General features: G+C 41.4%; 1 protein-coding gene across 2 annotated transcripts; it reads left to right on the top strand.

Moving 5' to 3' along the window:
* Positions 1-242: 242 nt before the first annotated feature.
* CD7 (CD7 molecule) lies at positions 243-8,497 on the top strand. 2 transcript variants are annotated; one of them, XM_074889402.1, is made up of 5 exons: positions 243-455; positions 2,256-2,594; positions 4,143-4,490; positions 5,828-5,937; positions 6,945-8,497. In XM_074889402.1, exons 1-5 carry the CDS (start codon positions 386-388, stop codon positions 7,053-7,055), a joined length of 978 nt encoding a protein of 325 aa, XP_074745503.1. In that variant the 5' UTR covers positions 243-385; the 3' UTR covers positions 7,056-8,497. The 2 variants fall into 2 exon arrangements, with proteins under 2 accessions (XP_074745503.1, XP_074745504.1); XM_074889403.1 differs by lacking the exon at positions 5,828-5,937 and having other exon boundaries at positions 6,945-7,074.
* The last annotated feature ends 9,840 nt before the right edge of the window (positions 8,498-18,337 follow it).

Genomic DNA, 18,337 nt, shown 5'->3' with positions numbered 1-18,337 from the left:
CAAGTGCCTACATTTCCAGTAAGGCCACAACAGGGAGACAACTGCCTGACTTTGGCACTATGAAGAGCAACTTTAAGCTTACCTTTTCTCATCAGAGAGGCTCTTTCTAATTGTGGCCTCAGGGTTGGGGGTTATTCAGAAGTAGGAAACCATGGGTGTTTTAGGTGTGAAGTCAAAACCAAGATGCATGTCTTGAGAAATCTCTCTTCCCCCTCTCTGTCACATTTGTTGTGGTACAAAGGCAAAAGAAGCACGTTGCTAACTTCTTTTATTAGGCAGCTGATGTAGCTGGAAGAAAACAGGTGAAATTGTGGCATGCAACCCTTTCTTCAGGTCTTAAACTCATCCGTCAGATAAGAGAGAACAACTAAAAAGACCTTTGAAAATGCTGTGGATACGTCTCCCAACTGCATTGCTCTTTCTTCTGCTTCTCCTGCGCTTCCCTGGCCAGAATGGTACGTACAACATAGACTCTCTTACATTTCACAGATTTCAGTATTTTCTTTTTTTTTTTTTTTTTTTTCCTTAGTCTATCATCTCAGGTTCCTGGCAAATTCACCATTAGCAAAACCAGGTGGAACTTTGAAAAACATTCTCTGAAATTACAGAATGAGTTTTTAGAAAAAAATGAAAAAATACTGTGATCAGAACATTTCTACACAGAAATTACTCTCTGTAGAAAGAGTGGAAGTTGTTTCCCCAGTAATTCAACGTGAACTGTATCAGTATTGTTAGGTTGACAGGGGGAGCCCACTACTGGATAGAAATGAATATTGATATTTATTAGGGATGTAATTATTGAAGATGTAATAGAATATTACTAAAAATATTTATTGCTGAATATTGTTGTAGCTATTAAGAGTACAAGCTGGAAGCACGTTTGAGGAAAAGAGTGTGAATCTCTGAGAACAGGCTGAGGAAAAAGATGTCTCCAAGTAGCCCTTTTTTCCCTCATGACCACTGACAATAACTAGAAAGAATGGTGACTTGAGAAAAAAATATTGTCCCTAAATCAGCTTGTCTGAAAGGAAGATGCAGTAGAACTGGTGACAATATTTATTTTGAGTGTCTTTGCCATTCCGTAGTTAGTGGTTGTTGAGGAGCCAACACTGATTTCTGCAAATATAATTTAACTCTTGAACTTCTACCCTGATCTTTTGGAGAAAGAAATTGATGGGCTGCAGCTGCTTGTCATTAGCTGCGTGGGCTCTTAGATCATGTAAATGTGGGTCAGCTTAGAAGTACTGATTTTAGGCTGATGGAGATGAATTTCCCAGGCTTTCCTTCCCCTCTTGTAAAGGCTGAGTACTCTGCACTTCTCCAGTCTTCTCCATCACCCCATTTCTCTGAGGCTTTGGAAGGTAATTGCTGACACTTCATGAGTTGCTTAATTCCTTCTCTAAGTGTTGTAGGAGGAATGTCCTCACATCTGGTCAGGTTGGATTGACCCACTGTATCTAAATTCCCATGATTTGGTCTTTCTGTGTTTGACTTCTGTGTTTGTTTGGTTATTAAAATAAATTGTTCTAAGTAGGTAGGCATCCTTAATTTGCTTGTCAACACTGAATAATTCTACTCTTTCTATACTATGTTTGTCCTAGATATGCAATACTCTTAATTTTTCTTCCCTTGCTTTTAATATACTTTCTTTTAGGTGTTTCCCATTTGATCCCTCTGTTCCTTGCTATTCATTGCATAAGTACTTACTGTTCAGTTTCTTTTGATATTAAGGTCATTAGAGAACTCAAAGGGTCTCATTTTTATACCTTTGTTTCTTAGTATAGGCTGGAGTTATACGTTCTGCCGTTCTCTTCCTAAGAGGCTATATTATCCAGTTTCCTGATGTTGCTAAAGCCTCCTTTCTAAAAAAAAGTTATGTTTGTATTCCAGATTTAGATCCTCAACGAGCTCCAATTATTGGGCTGAGTTCAACAGAGCTTGTGTTTTGAGAACTAATAGGCTCATACTGAGAATCTACAGAGCAGACTAAATTTTTTGCATGAATTACAGAAGTCACTTTTTTGCCAATGCCTTTAAAGTTTTGGGGAGACATTGAGTTGCACAGGTCAATGGTCATGAAAGGCACTATAGGTTTCAGGACAGCCAAGAGATGGTATATACAGGATAGCAAGACTAAGGTCCAGTCTTGCAGAGTGGTTCTGTTGATGGAGTAGTTGATTTATTAATATAAAAGTAGTTTTCAAAAACAAGAGGAACTCTGATATTATAATTGAAATTGCATTTCTTATTTTTAGGTGGAGAAAATGAACAGTCAACAGACATTATCAGTGTTTGGGAAGGAGACTCCATCAGCATAACTTGCTCAATGCAAGATTCAGAAAATGAAGTGGGAACATACTTGACAACTAGCATACAGCCGGTCAATGTGGTATATGTTTCCGAGCAGAATACTTCATATCTCCTTCCCGCTTTGGCTAATCGCACCAAATATTCAAAAGAAGGGAGGAATCTCAGGATAACTCTGCACAATGTACAGGAATCTGATTCCAATATCTATCTATGCACTAAGTTTATTAAAAGCAAAGGCCATCACAAAAAGCTGAATGGGAAGACAACCATAGTAGTGGTGAAAGGTATTGCAATTCCACCTTTTATGTCATGAATTAATAAATACAGTTATATATTTTAAACCAAAGATTGGAAGAAAGCATAATAGGAGGGAGAGCCTGACAGAACTTTACCCATGTCTCCTCAGGTAGCGTACTGATTTGAAGGAAAGTGTGGGTCTGTTCCCTGAAAATATGAAGAAAACACATTAGATAGAACAGCACCAAGAAAACCCCTAGAACATCAATTCAGGACTAATTTAATCCTAGCTACAGGTTTTCACATGACTCATAGGTTGCTGCAGCTGTTTGGAAACACTGAGGACCCATAGCTCTTTCTGAAACAATCAGTCAAATCTTTGTGAATAACTAGCAAAGCAAGTTTGGTAGTGATTTTTGCAAATCTTTCTTGTTTTTACTATTTCATCTTAAATGACAAATTGATAATAATTGGGAAGCTGGTGCTAGACAGGGTTCACAAGTTGGGCATCAGTGGATAGAGAGATGTGTTTTTTTTTCTCTTCTTAACAAACAGTTGATGAATGGGCACAAATGCTCCTTGTTGCAGTTGCTTCCGATTAGTGAAAGAATTTTCTGTCTATTTTCTTCTTCTTTTTTTTTTTTTTTTTTTGCACTAGAAGACGATGAGGGTTGAGTCCACAATATTCTTTGACAGCTTATTCCTTTATTTATCTACCCTTCTGATGAGACCATCTAATCTGAAACATCTTTACCAAAAATTACAGGGTTTTCTTCCTTTCCTGTCCCCAAGGCATGCAAAACCTAACTGATTGCTGGGTCAGTAATAGTCATTTGTATCTGAAGACTTATCATGCCCTTCCTTAGGCTTCTCTTTTCAAGCTTCTTGACTGTTTTCTCAAATGAATTCCATCATGTTGATTACTGTTTCTCCAAATTACTTTATTAAATTACCTTATATCTCTTTTTTATTCTAATCCTCTTCTCTAAAATGCTTGCAACCTTTCCAGAATTATCTTTTGTACAAATGTGATAAATTCTGTCTTCATTCGCTTATCCACGTTAATGATGATGTCAGAAAGAACAGGGCCTGTCCTCAATGAAATGTGAGGAAATCGGAAATGTGTTCCCAGGTGGACAGCAAGCCATTAATAACTGCTTTTTGAAGACCATTTTCAACATTGATGGCACCCACATTGTATGATTTCATCCAGACCAACAGTCCCCTGATCTTTCTATGGCTTAATTTCACTTGAGAAAGCAGGTAACGATCCATGTCTCAAGGGCAAGCTAATGAAGCTGTATTCCCTTAGAAGAGTTCAGTATACATATTTTTTAGGTAGGTGGAGACCCTTTTCAACCAGGTAAACCTGTTTGGTCCATCCTACTTTCAGATCCAGGGGCAGGAAAACATGCCAGTGTGTACTGAAAAATATATTTTTCTTCTCAAGGCACGCATAAAGATAGCCTTTTAAAAAAGTAATTTTATCTAAATTTCTGTGGTCTGTTGTTTCTGTCTTTGATCTCTGTATTTGCTCCCTAGTTAAAATACACTGTGTTAAGTATGTGGTAGCCATTAATCGCTCTTGTTTTTAGCTAAAACCACTGGAGTTGTTGAACAGTCACCACTCTATGTCAATCCTCAGCAAGGCCAGTCTATCAGCATTACCTGTGCATTGAAAAGCTCACATGAAGATGAAGGGATCTACTTGCTCAAGACTCACATACAACCTGAAAGAGTGCTGCATGTTTCAAGTCAGAATGATTCAACTATTTTTCCTGCTTTTGCTAATCGCTTGGAATATTCAAAGCAAGAAAAGAAAATAGTGATAACTCTACACAACCTACAGAAAAATGACAGTGATATATATGTATGTGCTGTGGTGGTGAAGAATTCCTCTTTCCTCTCGGTGAATAGAAGTGGCACCATGATGCTGATTAAAGGTACTACCCTTTCGCTTGTTTAATCGCTAATGACCGTAGGCATGTTGCAATACAAAAGGTGGACTAAAAGCTTGCAGAATTTCAGTCAGGACAGATAAAGCACTAATCCATGGCTAGAACTTCTTCCAGTATTTGGGAAAGTTTGGAGAGTGTGCTCAGACTCCTCTGTGCCCTGTGGTACTAGGACACAGAAACAGGCACTATGTTTCTACCTGCCTTGTACAACCAGAGGGGAATTATAAAAGAGAAAATTTGCTATAATCCCACATCTTTTTTTTAAAAAAAGGTCAAAATCAGACAACAAACACTTCAATGTGTCTGTGAATAATCTGTCAGTTTTAGGAAATGAATCAGTATTTTTAGCATCAGTTCTTTGACCTGAACGTGACATAAATGTCTTTTTAAAACTGATCCCCATAGCAAGTCTTTGTGTTTAAAAATAGGTCACACTAGGGAGTACAGCACAAGTCCTCAGGCATTTACTCAAAGTACCACAGATAATAGCACAGATGATCTCGGACACCCTTATTATTCACTGAGCACACTGTGAGCATATGCTCCAAAGACGGGGTTTTTTCTTTTCCTTCAGGATGATGGTGTAACCATTTGCTAAAATGAAGACAAACCAGCAATACAGTGCTTGATTTTGATCTTACTGGTGCAATTTAACCCAGTGCATTGGGCTTTGATAAGACCTTTGGGTAATTAAAATAAGGTTTCCATAGGCCCTTAGAGTTGCAAAGGATCTATCTGCAGACTGCCAAAAAAGACTTGTCTCACTCTACACCGCCAGTCATAACTGGTGAGTTGGGGAAAATTATATCTGCACATCAAAGAAGTGGGGTGCTTACCAGATACTACGTTATTCAGATATGGATTAATTGAGGGTTTTAGAGAACTGTAACCCTTTCCACTAGCACTATTCTGCTCATTGTATATACTTCAGATCACAGTAGCCTCCTATTTCTGTCTGTACTGCTTGCAAACCTAGCCGTTATTTAATTCCTATACACTCATGGCTGAGCCCTCAGTGTTGCTGTAGTACTGCAGTAAAACACTTTTTGTTTCCATTACGAGTGTGTGGTCCTGATCAGTGGTATGGAAGCTATTGCCTTTGTAGAGTGCTCCTCACTGACCCTTCGCATGCCACCTGCAGTCATCACCAGCCTCTAGAAGAGCACAGGGAACGCCAGTGAGAATACTAATGGGATGACAAATGTGGCTGTGTAGCATGTTGTTGATATCCAATTTCTTGCTGACTGGTAAATATTTATTTTCATAATAAAAATAGAATTCTACCTCTTCATATTTATAATAATAATTAATTTTACATGCAGAAGTGGAGGACACACACTGCAGTCATAATTCCTGGGGATTCTATGGTCTTATCATCGTGGTAGCGCTACTGTTTTCTGTACTGGTATGCTGCACCTTGTACCGTATTGATGTAAGTACACTGTTACCATGCCAAAGCAAAACTGGATCTGGGTTGAGTGAGTAGGTGTCTTTGATGTTATTATAAATAGTGACTGAGTCAAGTAAACGTTTTATAAACCTAAGGAATCGTGGTTTTCTATTGTCTCCTCCCTGCCCTTGTTTAATGTCTCCCAGCCGTAAATTCTTGACAGTAAAGACCATGTCTACTCATGTTTCTGTAACTCTTAGTAAATGAGATAGTTTGCTTTTTGATAACAAACCTCACAGTCAACAACATAGCCATGTGTTGTATGTATTTCCCTGAACAGAGCACCTCACTATTTTGTTTTGCTGCCTTTTTTTTTTCAATTGGGAATGGAGTTGTATATACCAATCTTGTAATAGATGTAAGAGAATGCTTGGAGGGGGACATGAGGACAACAAAAATCATGAAATAGCCTAATATCTGAAAGTAGCTGTAGGAGAACAGTTTTGCTCTGTCCTAGAAAAAAAGGCGACTGAGAAATTTTTACTTTACTGGGATTATTTACATGCATATTCTGCATAAAGTGACCAGAAATTATTTGTCTCTGATAGATCCTTCTGCTCCATAAAGATTACTCAAAATTAACAGAGTATGATTCACAGGCCAGGCTCCTATCTCATCCTTCCACATATGGCTTCAGTACTGCTAAAAACCAGTAGTATAATATCACTCTGGCAAAGCTGAGCAGCCCTGTGGAACTGATCTCTCATGTTATCAGTAACAAACTAAGGATAAGCCTTATTTTTGTTGGGGCCAGAGTAACATCCAACTCTTGAAGGAACTTTTAGTGAAATTATATCAGACTGACAATAGAAAGTTAAATAAATAGGTTGACAATTTCCACCTAATCCCCTAAAACCTCATTAGGTTATTAGAGGAATTTTAAAAGTACATTTCCACTTCAAACAGATGGACTCCTAAGTTATAAATCGACTCCTTGGTTGGGGGTTTTTCAAGCTCTGTTCTGAATGGCTGTTTGCTTTGTTTTGCAGATGAAGAAATACTTCCAGAAGAGGAAAACAAATACAGTATATGAAGATATGTCTTACAGTTCTAGACGTAACACCTTGGTCACAGTTAACACTTACTCCGTTGACAGTTAAGCTTCTGCCAGCTGGGACGGTGTGTGGATCGATCATTCCTTTACAGGTCTCTCTGAGAGCTGCCTTAGCAACCTGATGCAGTAGCTGAACTGAAAAAATGTTATCACCTACCTTCTTCAGTGGAAAGAGAAACTCTGCCTCTTTTCTAAAACTGTTTCTGCTTTTGATCCCTTGTAAATTTTTTTTTATTTAATGTAGAGAAATGCAGGTACCCTGCACATGTGCTTGCAGTTTAGTATGGAAAGCAGTATTTTTGGACTATACATTTGGCTAGATGCAACATATGGGCTCATTTATTTGACTGATCAATAAACTTTTCAGGGAAGGAGGAATAGGAAGGTTCTGAGCTTTGGTAAGTGCTCAGGAAGACCATAACAGGCCTGTTTAATATATGCAATGGATCCACATTTGCATGGGTTACATTTCTCTTATGAATCCTTGTGGGTCTGGCCAAGAGCTCAGGTAGCTAAAACTACTCAAGAGTTATAGCAAAGAAATCTATTCTGAAGAGACTTCAGAAACATTGTGGCAGAGTGCATTACAAGTGAAGTGCTGTGTATGTGTGGGCTAACTATTCAAAGATCATAACAGTCCCACAAAAATGCAATCAAGTCTAGATTTTAAGTTACTGCCTTTGACATGATTGGTGTGGGTCTTGGTGTGGTTGACATGGAAAATGAGTAGACTTGGGGCATGATGGCTTTTTGGGACAGTAGAAATATTTGCGATGTGCTGGTGTTGTCTCAAACTCCAGATGTCGTAGAACTACACCGCAGAATGCATTTCTCCAGGTCAGTGACTCTACACTGTACAGTACAAGGTAAACTAATGTGGGATAAAGCCAATGCCTGCATTCCAGTCTGGGCATGGTGAGTCTGATCCAAAATCACTCTTAACAAGGGAATTTACCAAAAACTCATATCAGTCAAGTAGAAAGTAAATTTGGTTTAGTAATGGCTTAGAACAGGTTGCCACGATGAGCTTAACTCTCCTCTAGCTAAGGAAGGACTACAGCTTCCTCCAGGGGTGTTTTGGTTTTGCAGAGCTGGATCCACTGTGGAAAGTCAACAGTCTTGCATGCCCAGAGGAATATTAAATTGCCCTGTTATGAGGCAGGATTGACAGGTTGGCTTGTGGTTTTTGGGAACAGGCTGAGACTAGAATTTTTCTTTATTGATGCATTTATTTAGTTTTATGAGGGATTAGGGCTGGTTTGCCATTGATGAGAGTGGATAGCTGGAGCCAGATCCAAGCCTGTCTCTTGGGACAGCCCATTTCCCTCCAAATGTCACTCGTGAAATGCTGTGGACCAGACCCGAGGAAGAAATCTGCTCACTGGGGTGGCTGGTGGAGGGATGGGTGTGTGTTGATTGCAGACCCTGCAATCTTCACATAGCTGTACCTGAATAAAGTTATGTTTGTGATCAGGGCTTTGTACAGTTGCTCAATATTTTTATACGTGTATTTTTTTTTTAAATAGTGATTCAAAGGCTTCTTGCAAAATTCAGTATAACTTGCTACTAACAGCACCTCAATAGACAACATAATAACTATTTTCCACTCTATTTACATAATCAACACGTGGGTTGTTTTTTGCTTTAAAACTAACACTGAAGAAAACCCCAAAAAACACTTCAGACAACGTATATTCAATGCAATCTTTTCATAGTGGCTAAGATAAAATTCCCAAAGAGCTAAAAATGTCAGATGGAGACAGGTAAAAAAAAGATGGCACTGGGGAAGCTTGGTCTGTCCTTCAAACAGCACCTTGCACCCAGCCCCGATGACTGAGGGCCATGGGGTTTGCTAAATATGGAGCTGGAGATGGCACCTCACCACTGTTGACCTTGTTTAATCTCCCCATGAGCACAGCCCCAGCAGGGTCCCATGTCCCCTCACCAGGGTCCCGCCTCCATCTCTCCACGCCCTGGGAGCAGGGCCCACATCCCCTCACCATGTGCAGCAGGCCCTGTTGCCATGGTAACAAGAGGCCCTGTGATGCCCGTGGCATGGGCAGGCCACCTGCCGGGTGCCCTGGGAGCAATGCTGGCCCCTCTGCCCCCTGCCTTGTACAGGGCTTCCTCCAGGACATCTCTGGGTGGGGGGACAATCCGTCTGCATCGGGGTCAGGTGGAAGGCCCTGACTCAGAGGGGACTGGACCACAGCAGACCCTGAGGGACGATGAAGGCTTTGCAGCCCCTTGTTAAGAGAGCTGCACCCCAGCACCCTCTCCTGCACTCCCCAAAGCTGCTTCCAGGGGACTTCACGGTCCTCCCAGGGCTGGTGTTCGGGGAGGATCAGCTTTCCCAGTTTGGAACAGGGAAGCTCTCCCACCAGAGCCTGCCTGGTGCCTGAAGGCCCAGGGCTGACCCACTGCAGGAGGGGCTGGCAGAGGCAGCCTGCTGCCATGTTGTCACCATGGTGTCCCCTCTGGCCGGGGCAGGCCCCAGTGTGAGGCTATGGCCATGCGCATCCCTGTCCCGGCAAGGCAGCGCTGCCGCTTTGCCAAGCACAGGGACAGCAGCAAGACCAAACAGACCAAGTCTGAATGTCTCCCACAGCATTTAGACCATTTCTGTCTTTGTGCCTCAACAAGCCCAGCTCAGGTAGAGCCAGGGAAGATGATCTAACAAATTAGATACCAATTTAGGAACTAAAATGCCCATGGTTAATCACTTTTCATCACATTTTCATTTTTGAAAAAAGGTGCAGGTTTAGTAGACGAGGCCAGTACTCCCAGAGAGAAAATGCGTGGAGGTTCAAGATGAGCAAACTGGCATTTGAGATCAGCTTTCTGTAGCAATGCTACTGTGTAAACATGACCACAATTGTGTAAAAAACAAGCTGTGAAAGGAAACAGTAGTGGAGGTGGTTTCTCTGGCTTGGTGTAAATAAGTTTTAAAAAAAAAAGTAAAGCCTAGCTGAGGAAAATGACATATAGTGAGACATTTCATGAGTGGTACCTATGTGGAGGGGAAAAAAATCAACCCCACAGTTAACCCAAGCCGTGGTGAATGAACTGCGTGAAGAGAACTGCTGGGTAAATTAGCTCAACGGCGTCCGAAGAAGTTGGGTATTTGGCTGTTCAAGAGGGTTGGAGAGGTCCTAAGGTGCAGCATGGTCTCAGAGCCTCCCTGGAAGGCAGACAAACTGAATTTTTCATCTCTAGAGTTGAAGACAGAATTGCTCTGGGCTTATTCTGTTGTCTTTGCTGTTTTTCTGTCTCCTGTCCCTGCACTGGGGAGGGAAATGATCTTCAGGGAGAGGTGGGAAGTGCAGTGTAGGGCTCTGAGACTGGGCCAGGACGCAGAGCAGTGAGAATGGTGTTGGTATTAGCAAGGTCCCCTGCCCTATTTCAAGGGCTAAATGACAGAGCCTGCAGCTGGGAGCAAAGCAGCCTCGGGTCGGGGAGCAGAACTGCAGCTCTAGTGTCGGGGTTTACTGAACAGGGATGGAGAAAGATGAAGCAGCTGAGCAAGGAGAGTATGTCAGAAGCAGAGAAAACATGACAGCAAGGTACAAGCCATGTCAGAAGTGACTCAGAGGGCCAGGTCTATATGGAGTGGCCTGGGCTGAGCTCTCGGGAAGGAGAGGGCTCATCAGAAATAATTTTTTGTTATTTGCAAAACTGGAGAGACCAGTCAGTACATGTAGATTACCGCTGATGGAGCCCATAGACTCAGTAAAATTTAACTGAGGAAAGCATTTTAACCCTTTGACTAAGGCACATCTGACAAGTACGTGCTTGAACTCAGATGCCAAGGAGGTTGATGAGCTGACTTGAGCCACAAAACATTTTGCAGGAGGACTCTATACAGGATAGAAGCAGGTTCTCCTCTTGCTGTGGCTTGTGATATACTGTAAGACACTGGATTATTTCCAGTGACTATCCTGCAAACAGATGTTTATATGCTTCTAGCAGTTTTAAATGCTACATGACATATTTCTAAAGCCTACATTGGTAGAGTTGCCTGGAGTTAATTTCTTCCACTGGTCTGTCACTGGTTGCTGCTTGTGATATTCTTCCATCCAGTAACTCACATAAGAGACATTCTTGTTATTATTTGGAGGATATGACCAAAATATGTCCAGCATTGCTGGTTCTGGTGAAGACAAGCTACTGACTGGTGATTTCTCAAGGTCCCTGTGTTAGTGAAAAAAATATTTCCATTTACAGTATATAATCTTTTTTAAGCACTTGTTTTTCAAAACATTTAGTTTCTTTTTGAATGTCTTGTAACACTCAGCTTGCAATCATGCATTAGCAGTTAGCTTGCAGTCAAGTTGAAAATAAGAAGTTTTTTCTGGTAGTTCACAGATTTGGTTTTCACACAGTTTGGAGCTCTGAAGTGCTGAAAATGCCTTTTTGGTGCCATTTTTTTCATCTGACATCTTTGGTTAATATGCTTCTGCTCTAAGTAATGAGTTATACTGCTTGACATCTAATTTTAAGAGTATTTGTGTTGTCATGCATTATTTTTAACACTATTTTGAATGCTTCAGTAATGACTGGGCACTAGCTATTGTGCAGCATGCAAGAAATCTTCCAAATTCCACTTGAAATGTCAACAAATTTTAACTTACTTTTTGTTAAATCACTGATAGTACCTTGCTGATCTTAACTCTCTCATATGCCCAGAGCATCTTATCTTGTCTACAACATCCTCACATGCAGAGGAGTGGCTTAATATTAAGAGATCACAATTTTTTCATTCAAGAAAGTGAAATAAAGCAACTAGGCTAAATATTGATCAGAGTGAATAAAACACTTTTTCCTAACACTAAAATTCTACAGTATTGTCATCTATCTTGTACAAGTAGATTATCTGTCCAGCTTGAAGACAGGAGGGGACTCCACTGTGTGTAAATAAACTTCTAGTAGGGCTGAATGAACTCTCTGGATGGTGCTAATTCCTTCCTGTGCAACTACTTCATGATTATTTTGCTTTTGGGTGGTATTTGATTGCAACAACTGGATGGCATATTTCTGAAACTTTCCCCAGAGAACATGTCCATATCCCCAGAGAAGATACCCACCTGAGGTATTAGAAATGGTCTGCTATACTCTCACACTCCTGACTATAATAAGAATAATATTTAAACATTGCAGATGCCAAGTAGAAGATGCTCTCTCGATCTTTCTGTGAACTCATAACAGTAATTAGTAACTCTCAGGAAAAACCTTTAAGTTCATTTCTCTCAGCAGTTCATGCCACCCTGAGACGTTTGGTCCCTCTCCTCTTAACACAGTGGAAACTACATGTTTGTTTCTTCAAGGAATCTGGCTGAGCTCTGGGGTTCAGGAGCCAGTATTGCAGCCACAAATCTGTTAAGACATGGAGGGCTAAATTATGCAGCTCTTTCTCATACAAATTGTAAAAGCTTACTCTGGGGCTACTTGTACAAGTAATGCTATATCAACAGCAGTAATCATTTCATTCTCAGGTGGCAGAATTTATTACTCTGCTCCAATATGACAGAAAAAAAGAGAGCTTTGTTTTTCGCAGCGCTCTTTCTCTACACATATTGCCTTACAACTCTTAGACAAGCTTTCTGAGAAACCACAAAGGCCAGCTTACCGGTCGTGGTTTGCACCTGTATTATATTATCTTTGATCAGAGACATAATTGACAGCAAGCTTGCAGGTGAATGACATTTAAGGTACATAGCTGTGTTCTCATCTGTTTTTTAAGGGTGGATGGTGAAATGACATTTTGCTCAAATGTCTGTGACTTCTGGGAAAGAAACTTATTTAAGAAACACTTTGTAACATCCCCGTGGATTTCTCTGCTACTCTCATACACTACAATGCTCATAGTGCAAGCTTTAGTAGAGAGTCTTCTGAAAGCGGTGACAGTCAGTGACTAAACTCTTATAGCTTTTGGACTCGAAACTCTTTCAAAAAAGAAAACCAGTTCAAGTTTTCAAAATGCCATTAGCAAGAAATTGTGCGTGTACATGTGTACAAACTGTGGGTGAAGAAACTACAGTTTCTAATCACTGTCAAGACTAAAATTAAAAACAGGCCTTCCTCAGAGAGCTGCATGCTCCTCCCTTGCAGAAGCTGTTTTGGAAATAAAGTTGTTGCATGCAGAAATAGATAATTATATTTCTGTCTTAGTCAAAACAGGAAATAGAATTTCTGGGAGGTTTTCAGCTCACAAAGAAACTCAAATGAACAGTCCAAGCTGAGGCTTTGCAACTTTTATACTTGTTCAGAATTGGGTGAACTGGGAGGGATCCATCCTTGAAAGGATGTCTGTTGTTCTCCTTGTTCTTTTGTTGGTAAATCTCACCATTATGATCAAGGCAAATTAGCAAACAGTCTTAGTGCACTCGACTGGAGGCAGAGATGGGCTGTTCTTTCAATGCTAGTTATTGTGGGAGGCATTGGCCTGTCCACCTTGCGCAGCCTCTGAGAAAGAGCTAGGCTTTGATGGAAAACAGGCCTTGGAAGGAAGATAAGAGGCTGTTGAGCTATGCCAAGGTGGCAGGGAAAAACAACGGACAGCTGCAACACTGAACTGTGGAAAAGTACTGAACTGTGAGAAGTTACTACCGTGAGAACAGCGCGTGAACGAGAGGGTGATTGGCCTGCACAGCCCGTGTTAGAGTGGTCTGATGCCGATAGGAGAAAAGGTTGATAGCTGTCTAATTGCTGATTTGTTAACTATGAAGTAAGAGCTTTACCGACAGCATCCGAGAGCATAAGTATGTACCGTTGTAACAATCAACTTTCTTTTCTTTCTGGATTCCGTGGAGAGTCCGTGCCTCAGTTGCCACAAGTTATTCAATGGCAAGCTCTAACACTTGGACCTGAGGGCATCACTTTAGTGGAAGAAAAAGGGAGGCAGAAATAATCGTAATAAAAATAACTGCATTCATGAATAACATGCTTTCTTCAGGTAGCTTCTCTTAAGCTGCACTCATGCCTCAAGAAAAAAATTGTGGTCTTTGTGGTAAAGATACAGAAGTCTGGCTGATGCAGGGATGTTTGAGGTGTTTTGTTTCCACTTAGCACTGCTACAGAGAGGACTGCTCAGTGGTCTGGTTTATCACCATCCTGAGAGATGGGCTCGTGATAACGTTCTGGTGAAAGATCGTGGTTCCTGTGTGCTAAGAAGGGCCATCGCACTGCTTCTGCAGAGCAGAAACACTCAGGCGCCTAAGCTCACCGAACACAGCCTTGCTAGTCCTTGTCTGAACTGTCATCAGCAAGTGACCTGGCCTGCTGTCCCACATTATGGTCTGTATTACAGCCGGCTGTGGCTGCTAGGTTAGTCAGTGGAAACACTTCCTTGCTGGCCCAAGACCAGCCTGCGTTGACAACGTTCTCCTTGTGGTTTACTAACAAGCATGGGATTCAGATCATAACGAAGAACTGTGTGGACACCTGAATGTCCCTCACAGGCTTACCATGGCTACGTTCAGCTCTGATAGCTCCTGCAACTTGGGCAGAGCTGCAGTCCTGCTGGCAATGGCCAGTATTTGAATGGGGCTTGAGCTGCTCACAGCGTTATGCGTTCACTAATTAACTCCATTTCTGCTTTTTCCATTTTAAAGACAAGAAGCTGATGCCACTGGACCAAGGCCATGTAGCAAGTCAGAGGCTGAGTCAGGCAGTAAATCAGTTTTCATTGCTGTGGATCTGCAAGCCCACCAACATAAACACATCCTTCTTATTTCTATTTTGTTATATGGAAGTAAGTGGAGGAGGGTAATGTGACAATCAAACCTGTTCAGTTGTGAGCTGGCATCACTTTCATCACTACACATTTAAAGGGTTTGATTTTTAATCTTTGATCTCATCTATTTCCTAGCACAAAGAGAAAGCACCTAGGTGAGAAAGCATCTCTTGATTTTACACCATGCCTGCTTTTTTTTTGCAGCAGAACTTATGGCATGAGCCAGTGGCACATTGTAAGTGGCTGGTGACTGTAACATCTCTGTCATTGATCTGCTGTGCTTTCTGCCTGCCAGCCCTGGACTGCTTTTGACAGCAGTACCAGTCACTCTGAGCTGTGACGTGACACTCGTGATCTGCTATTGAATTCTGTCAGCTATTAGGTGGCCCAGCTGGTTGATCATCCCCTAGTTCATGCTAATATGCTCATTTGCAAGAGTTTCTGGAAAGCTCTTCAGCCCGAGTCATCTGTGGACTAACCTGCAGATTATTTGTGTCTGCTTGAAGAATATATTATCAGTTCTGAAAGGTCCTTTGTTGGTTGAAAGATTTTCTTGCTGTTTGAAATAACTTTTTCATAGTAAATTTTAAGTGTGCTCAGACATACAGACCCCTTTAAGTGACTCTGGTTTCCTTGCCTTATACATCCAGGTACAGAGGCTATTGCAGAAGAGCAGGAGGCAGGAAACTAATCCCCCACCTCAGGTTCCCTGCATTTTGAATGGACAGGTAATGAGGTGCAGCTGAGGCTTCCTTAGGTGCACAGGGATTCACAATATAAAACGGAGGAGCAGGAGGAAAGGAGGCTGGTTTGAGCTATCATCCAGAATTTTCAGGTAAGTGCTGTAGTATTCTTGTTGGTTCTAAAGTCATATGATAAAAAAATGTAGAAAAATGTCCTCTAGTCCTGTTCTACATTTCCTTCTTTGGCTTTGTATGGCTTTCTAGCAATCACAGATCTCACAGCTCGAGGTTAGAAATACTGGTAGATGATAGATGACTTCTTTTTTCCTTGGGGCAATCTGTGGTGGTTATGGGGAAAAACCTGATTAGAGGGGTACATGAAGCACCATTCCTGTATTCTAGCAGAAGTGTGGTCTCAGAAAAACAACGCAGCTCTGTGTGCTAACCTTCTGTGTTAAATGTGTGAAATGTGAGCTCCTGTGGACAGGTATACAATGATTTTTTGAAGCTGAATTAGTTGTGATAATTGCCAGTGAGAAGACATCCTTGAAAGAAGTTCATAGCTGCAGTCCCTGAGGTGTTTGGGAAAGGCAGGGAGTGAAGGTGCCATCCTGCTCTGAGGAAGGTGTACCAGAGTAGTGTTGGTTGGAGGAAGATGCTGTACTTTCCTGTTGCCTCCAGCAAACCCAGCCAGCATAGCTCTAAGCATGCATTGTGCTTACTCTGGAAGTGGTCTCAACCAAGCTAGCAAGGAAATGAGGGGACATTATAACCTTTTGCAGCTCTGCTATGTATTAGTTGCTGTCTTAATTGCAGCAACTTGCATATCAGCTGTCATCCTCTCCCTCATATGACACTTTCTCTGTGACTGCTCTTTGTCTAACAGGTGCCCAAATTAGCCCCTAAGATAATTTTACCCTTTTCAACCATGCTGCAAGCCTGTGATCAAAAAGGCAGGCACACGCAGTGTCTGAGCAGCTAGATGCTGTATTGTGAGTTTTTCCATAACGTTTGTGTTGGCAACGTATTTCCTCAGCAGCAAGTTTAGTTTGTAAGCACTGGAAACTGCATTTTTATTCTTTGGTCTTTCCCTCCCCACTTTTGTGTGTTACTCGTTTCCTTTGCAACAAAACAGGACATGTCTTCAAGAACCACAAGAACAAGTATTAGCTCAGAGGTGCTTCAATTTACTACAGCAAATTGCAGTTAAAGCTACTTTTAACACTGTCAAAAAGCCCAGCTAGCTGAGGAGAAAGGAGGAGAGGGGTCGTTACTATGAGATTCTGTACAGCTGGAGGAAAAGGAAATACCAGAGGTGATTAGAAGGAAATCTGTACTTAATACTTTGTGGTCTCAGATGGTTTTACTTTTTGCTTTTTTTCATATCTCTGAAAGTATGTTTAAAAGACTTTAAATGGAGGATGTTATAGTAGGAGTTGGCATCAATACTTAACAGGAAAACCCTTGATCACATATTGGGGTTTAATGGTGTAATAGTGTAAAGGTTTTTATTAATATTTGTTCTGGTGCTTGGCTTGAGACACCACTTGCCACCCCTCTGGGCATTCCCATTAATGAGGGAGGCAATCCTCTGGCTTGTTAAAATTATGTCCTCTCAAGAGTATGGAAAAAGATATAGGATGTTATTAAAGCATGGGAAGAGGCATCTTGAAGGATGCTAAAGCAGAAGTAATGGGCTAGGGCCAGCAAAGAAGATCAGAGGTGGTAGAAGTGTAGAGCTAGAAAGGACTCGGAAAGGTCATCTAGTCCATGCCTCTGCTACAAAAAATAATTAGCTTTATCTGGGTCTAGACCATCCTGGGAGTTAAGTGCTTGCCCAGCCTGTTCCTGCAGGCGGCATAATTCATAAAGCCTCTGCTAGAGATTAATTTCCTTGTAACTTGTCTGACCTGATATCGAGCTGTGCTCAGAATACAGCATGTAACTGAGTGTCAGGCAATACTCTGTTCTTAGAGTGGAAGGGTTTGGCCTAGAACAGGGACCTTGAAGGTACTACTGCCTAAGGAGAGGGACTCGTAATAAATCTTGTGTAGAACTGGTAGCAACACAAAAGAGTTAAAATGAGAGAGATATTATTGATGTGCAATCTGTGCTTAATAAGAAAACGTAATTCCTAAAGCAGTTTAAGACAGAGCAGGAAATGCAGCATGTGGAGGGGCTTGATGTGCAAGCGGGGTCAAGGGACAGACTGGTTCCCCTACCAGTGAACATTACAGTGAGAAGGAGGGTGTGCTCCCTGGCTGGGCAATGAAAACAGAGGCTGACAGTTGTGCTCTTGCATGTCAACAGCAGTGTCTAAATCTCTAGAGCTTTGTGCATGTACATACAGACACATGTGGGTGTGAAGGCGTGCTCTCCACCTTCCATCCTGAGCCTATTCTTATCAAATATTCATCAGAGGAAGATTTTCATCTGTACGTTTTGCATTATTCAGGCTTAGAAGTATTTCAGTGACTTTCATGTTGCCTACAGGATTTAGATACTAGGGATAAAACAGAAGCCTCTTTATAATTTCCTACATTTAGGATTTCTGCTTCATTAAAATTCCTTTGAAGATTAGTCTTAATGATAGATCTTTAACTTGGAGTCTTCCTCCCAGGAAAAATAAGCTTGCAACTGAGAACAGATGAACCCACTCCAGAGAAATCTCTGCAATTTGACCACCAGCCATGGGTGGATGATGCAGGTAGTTATATTTCTTTTCAATATTTGCCTTACCCCAAAGGGCCTGCATTTAACCCCAGTGTGTAATAGATTGCTGCTGCTTCCACATACTCCCCCAGGATAAAAATATGAGAGCGTTCTCCTTTGAGTCAGTCTTTCTGAGACACTGTAACAAAACAGTCAATGCTGAGCTAGTTCAAACTGAGTTTTAAACTATTAGTATTTGTT

The sequence above is a fragment of the Strix uralensis genome, chromosome 19, assembly GCF_047716275.1.
Source record: "Strix uralensis isolate ZFMK-TIS-50842 chromosome 19, bStrUra1, whole genome shotgun sequence".
In the NCBI taxonomy this organism is placed as follows: Eukaryota; Metazoa; Chordata; class Aves; order Strigiformes; family Strigidae; genus Strix; species Strix uralensis.
This window is presented reverse-complemented; position numbering and strand designations above follow the sequence as displayed.

Coding starts and splice junctions, on each gene's coding strand:
- CD7 (XM_074889402.1), top strand. CDS start 386: ATGCTGTGGATACGTCTCCCAACTGCATTGCTCTTTCTTCTGCTTCTC. Junction 4,491..5,827: donor CACCATGATGCTGATTAAAG/GTACTACCCTTT, acceptor TTTTACATGCAG/AAGTGGAGGACACACACTGC. Junction 5,938..6,944: donor GCACCTTGTACCGTATTGAT/GTAAGTACACTG, acceptor TTTGTTTTGCAG/ATGAAGAAATACTTCCAGAA.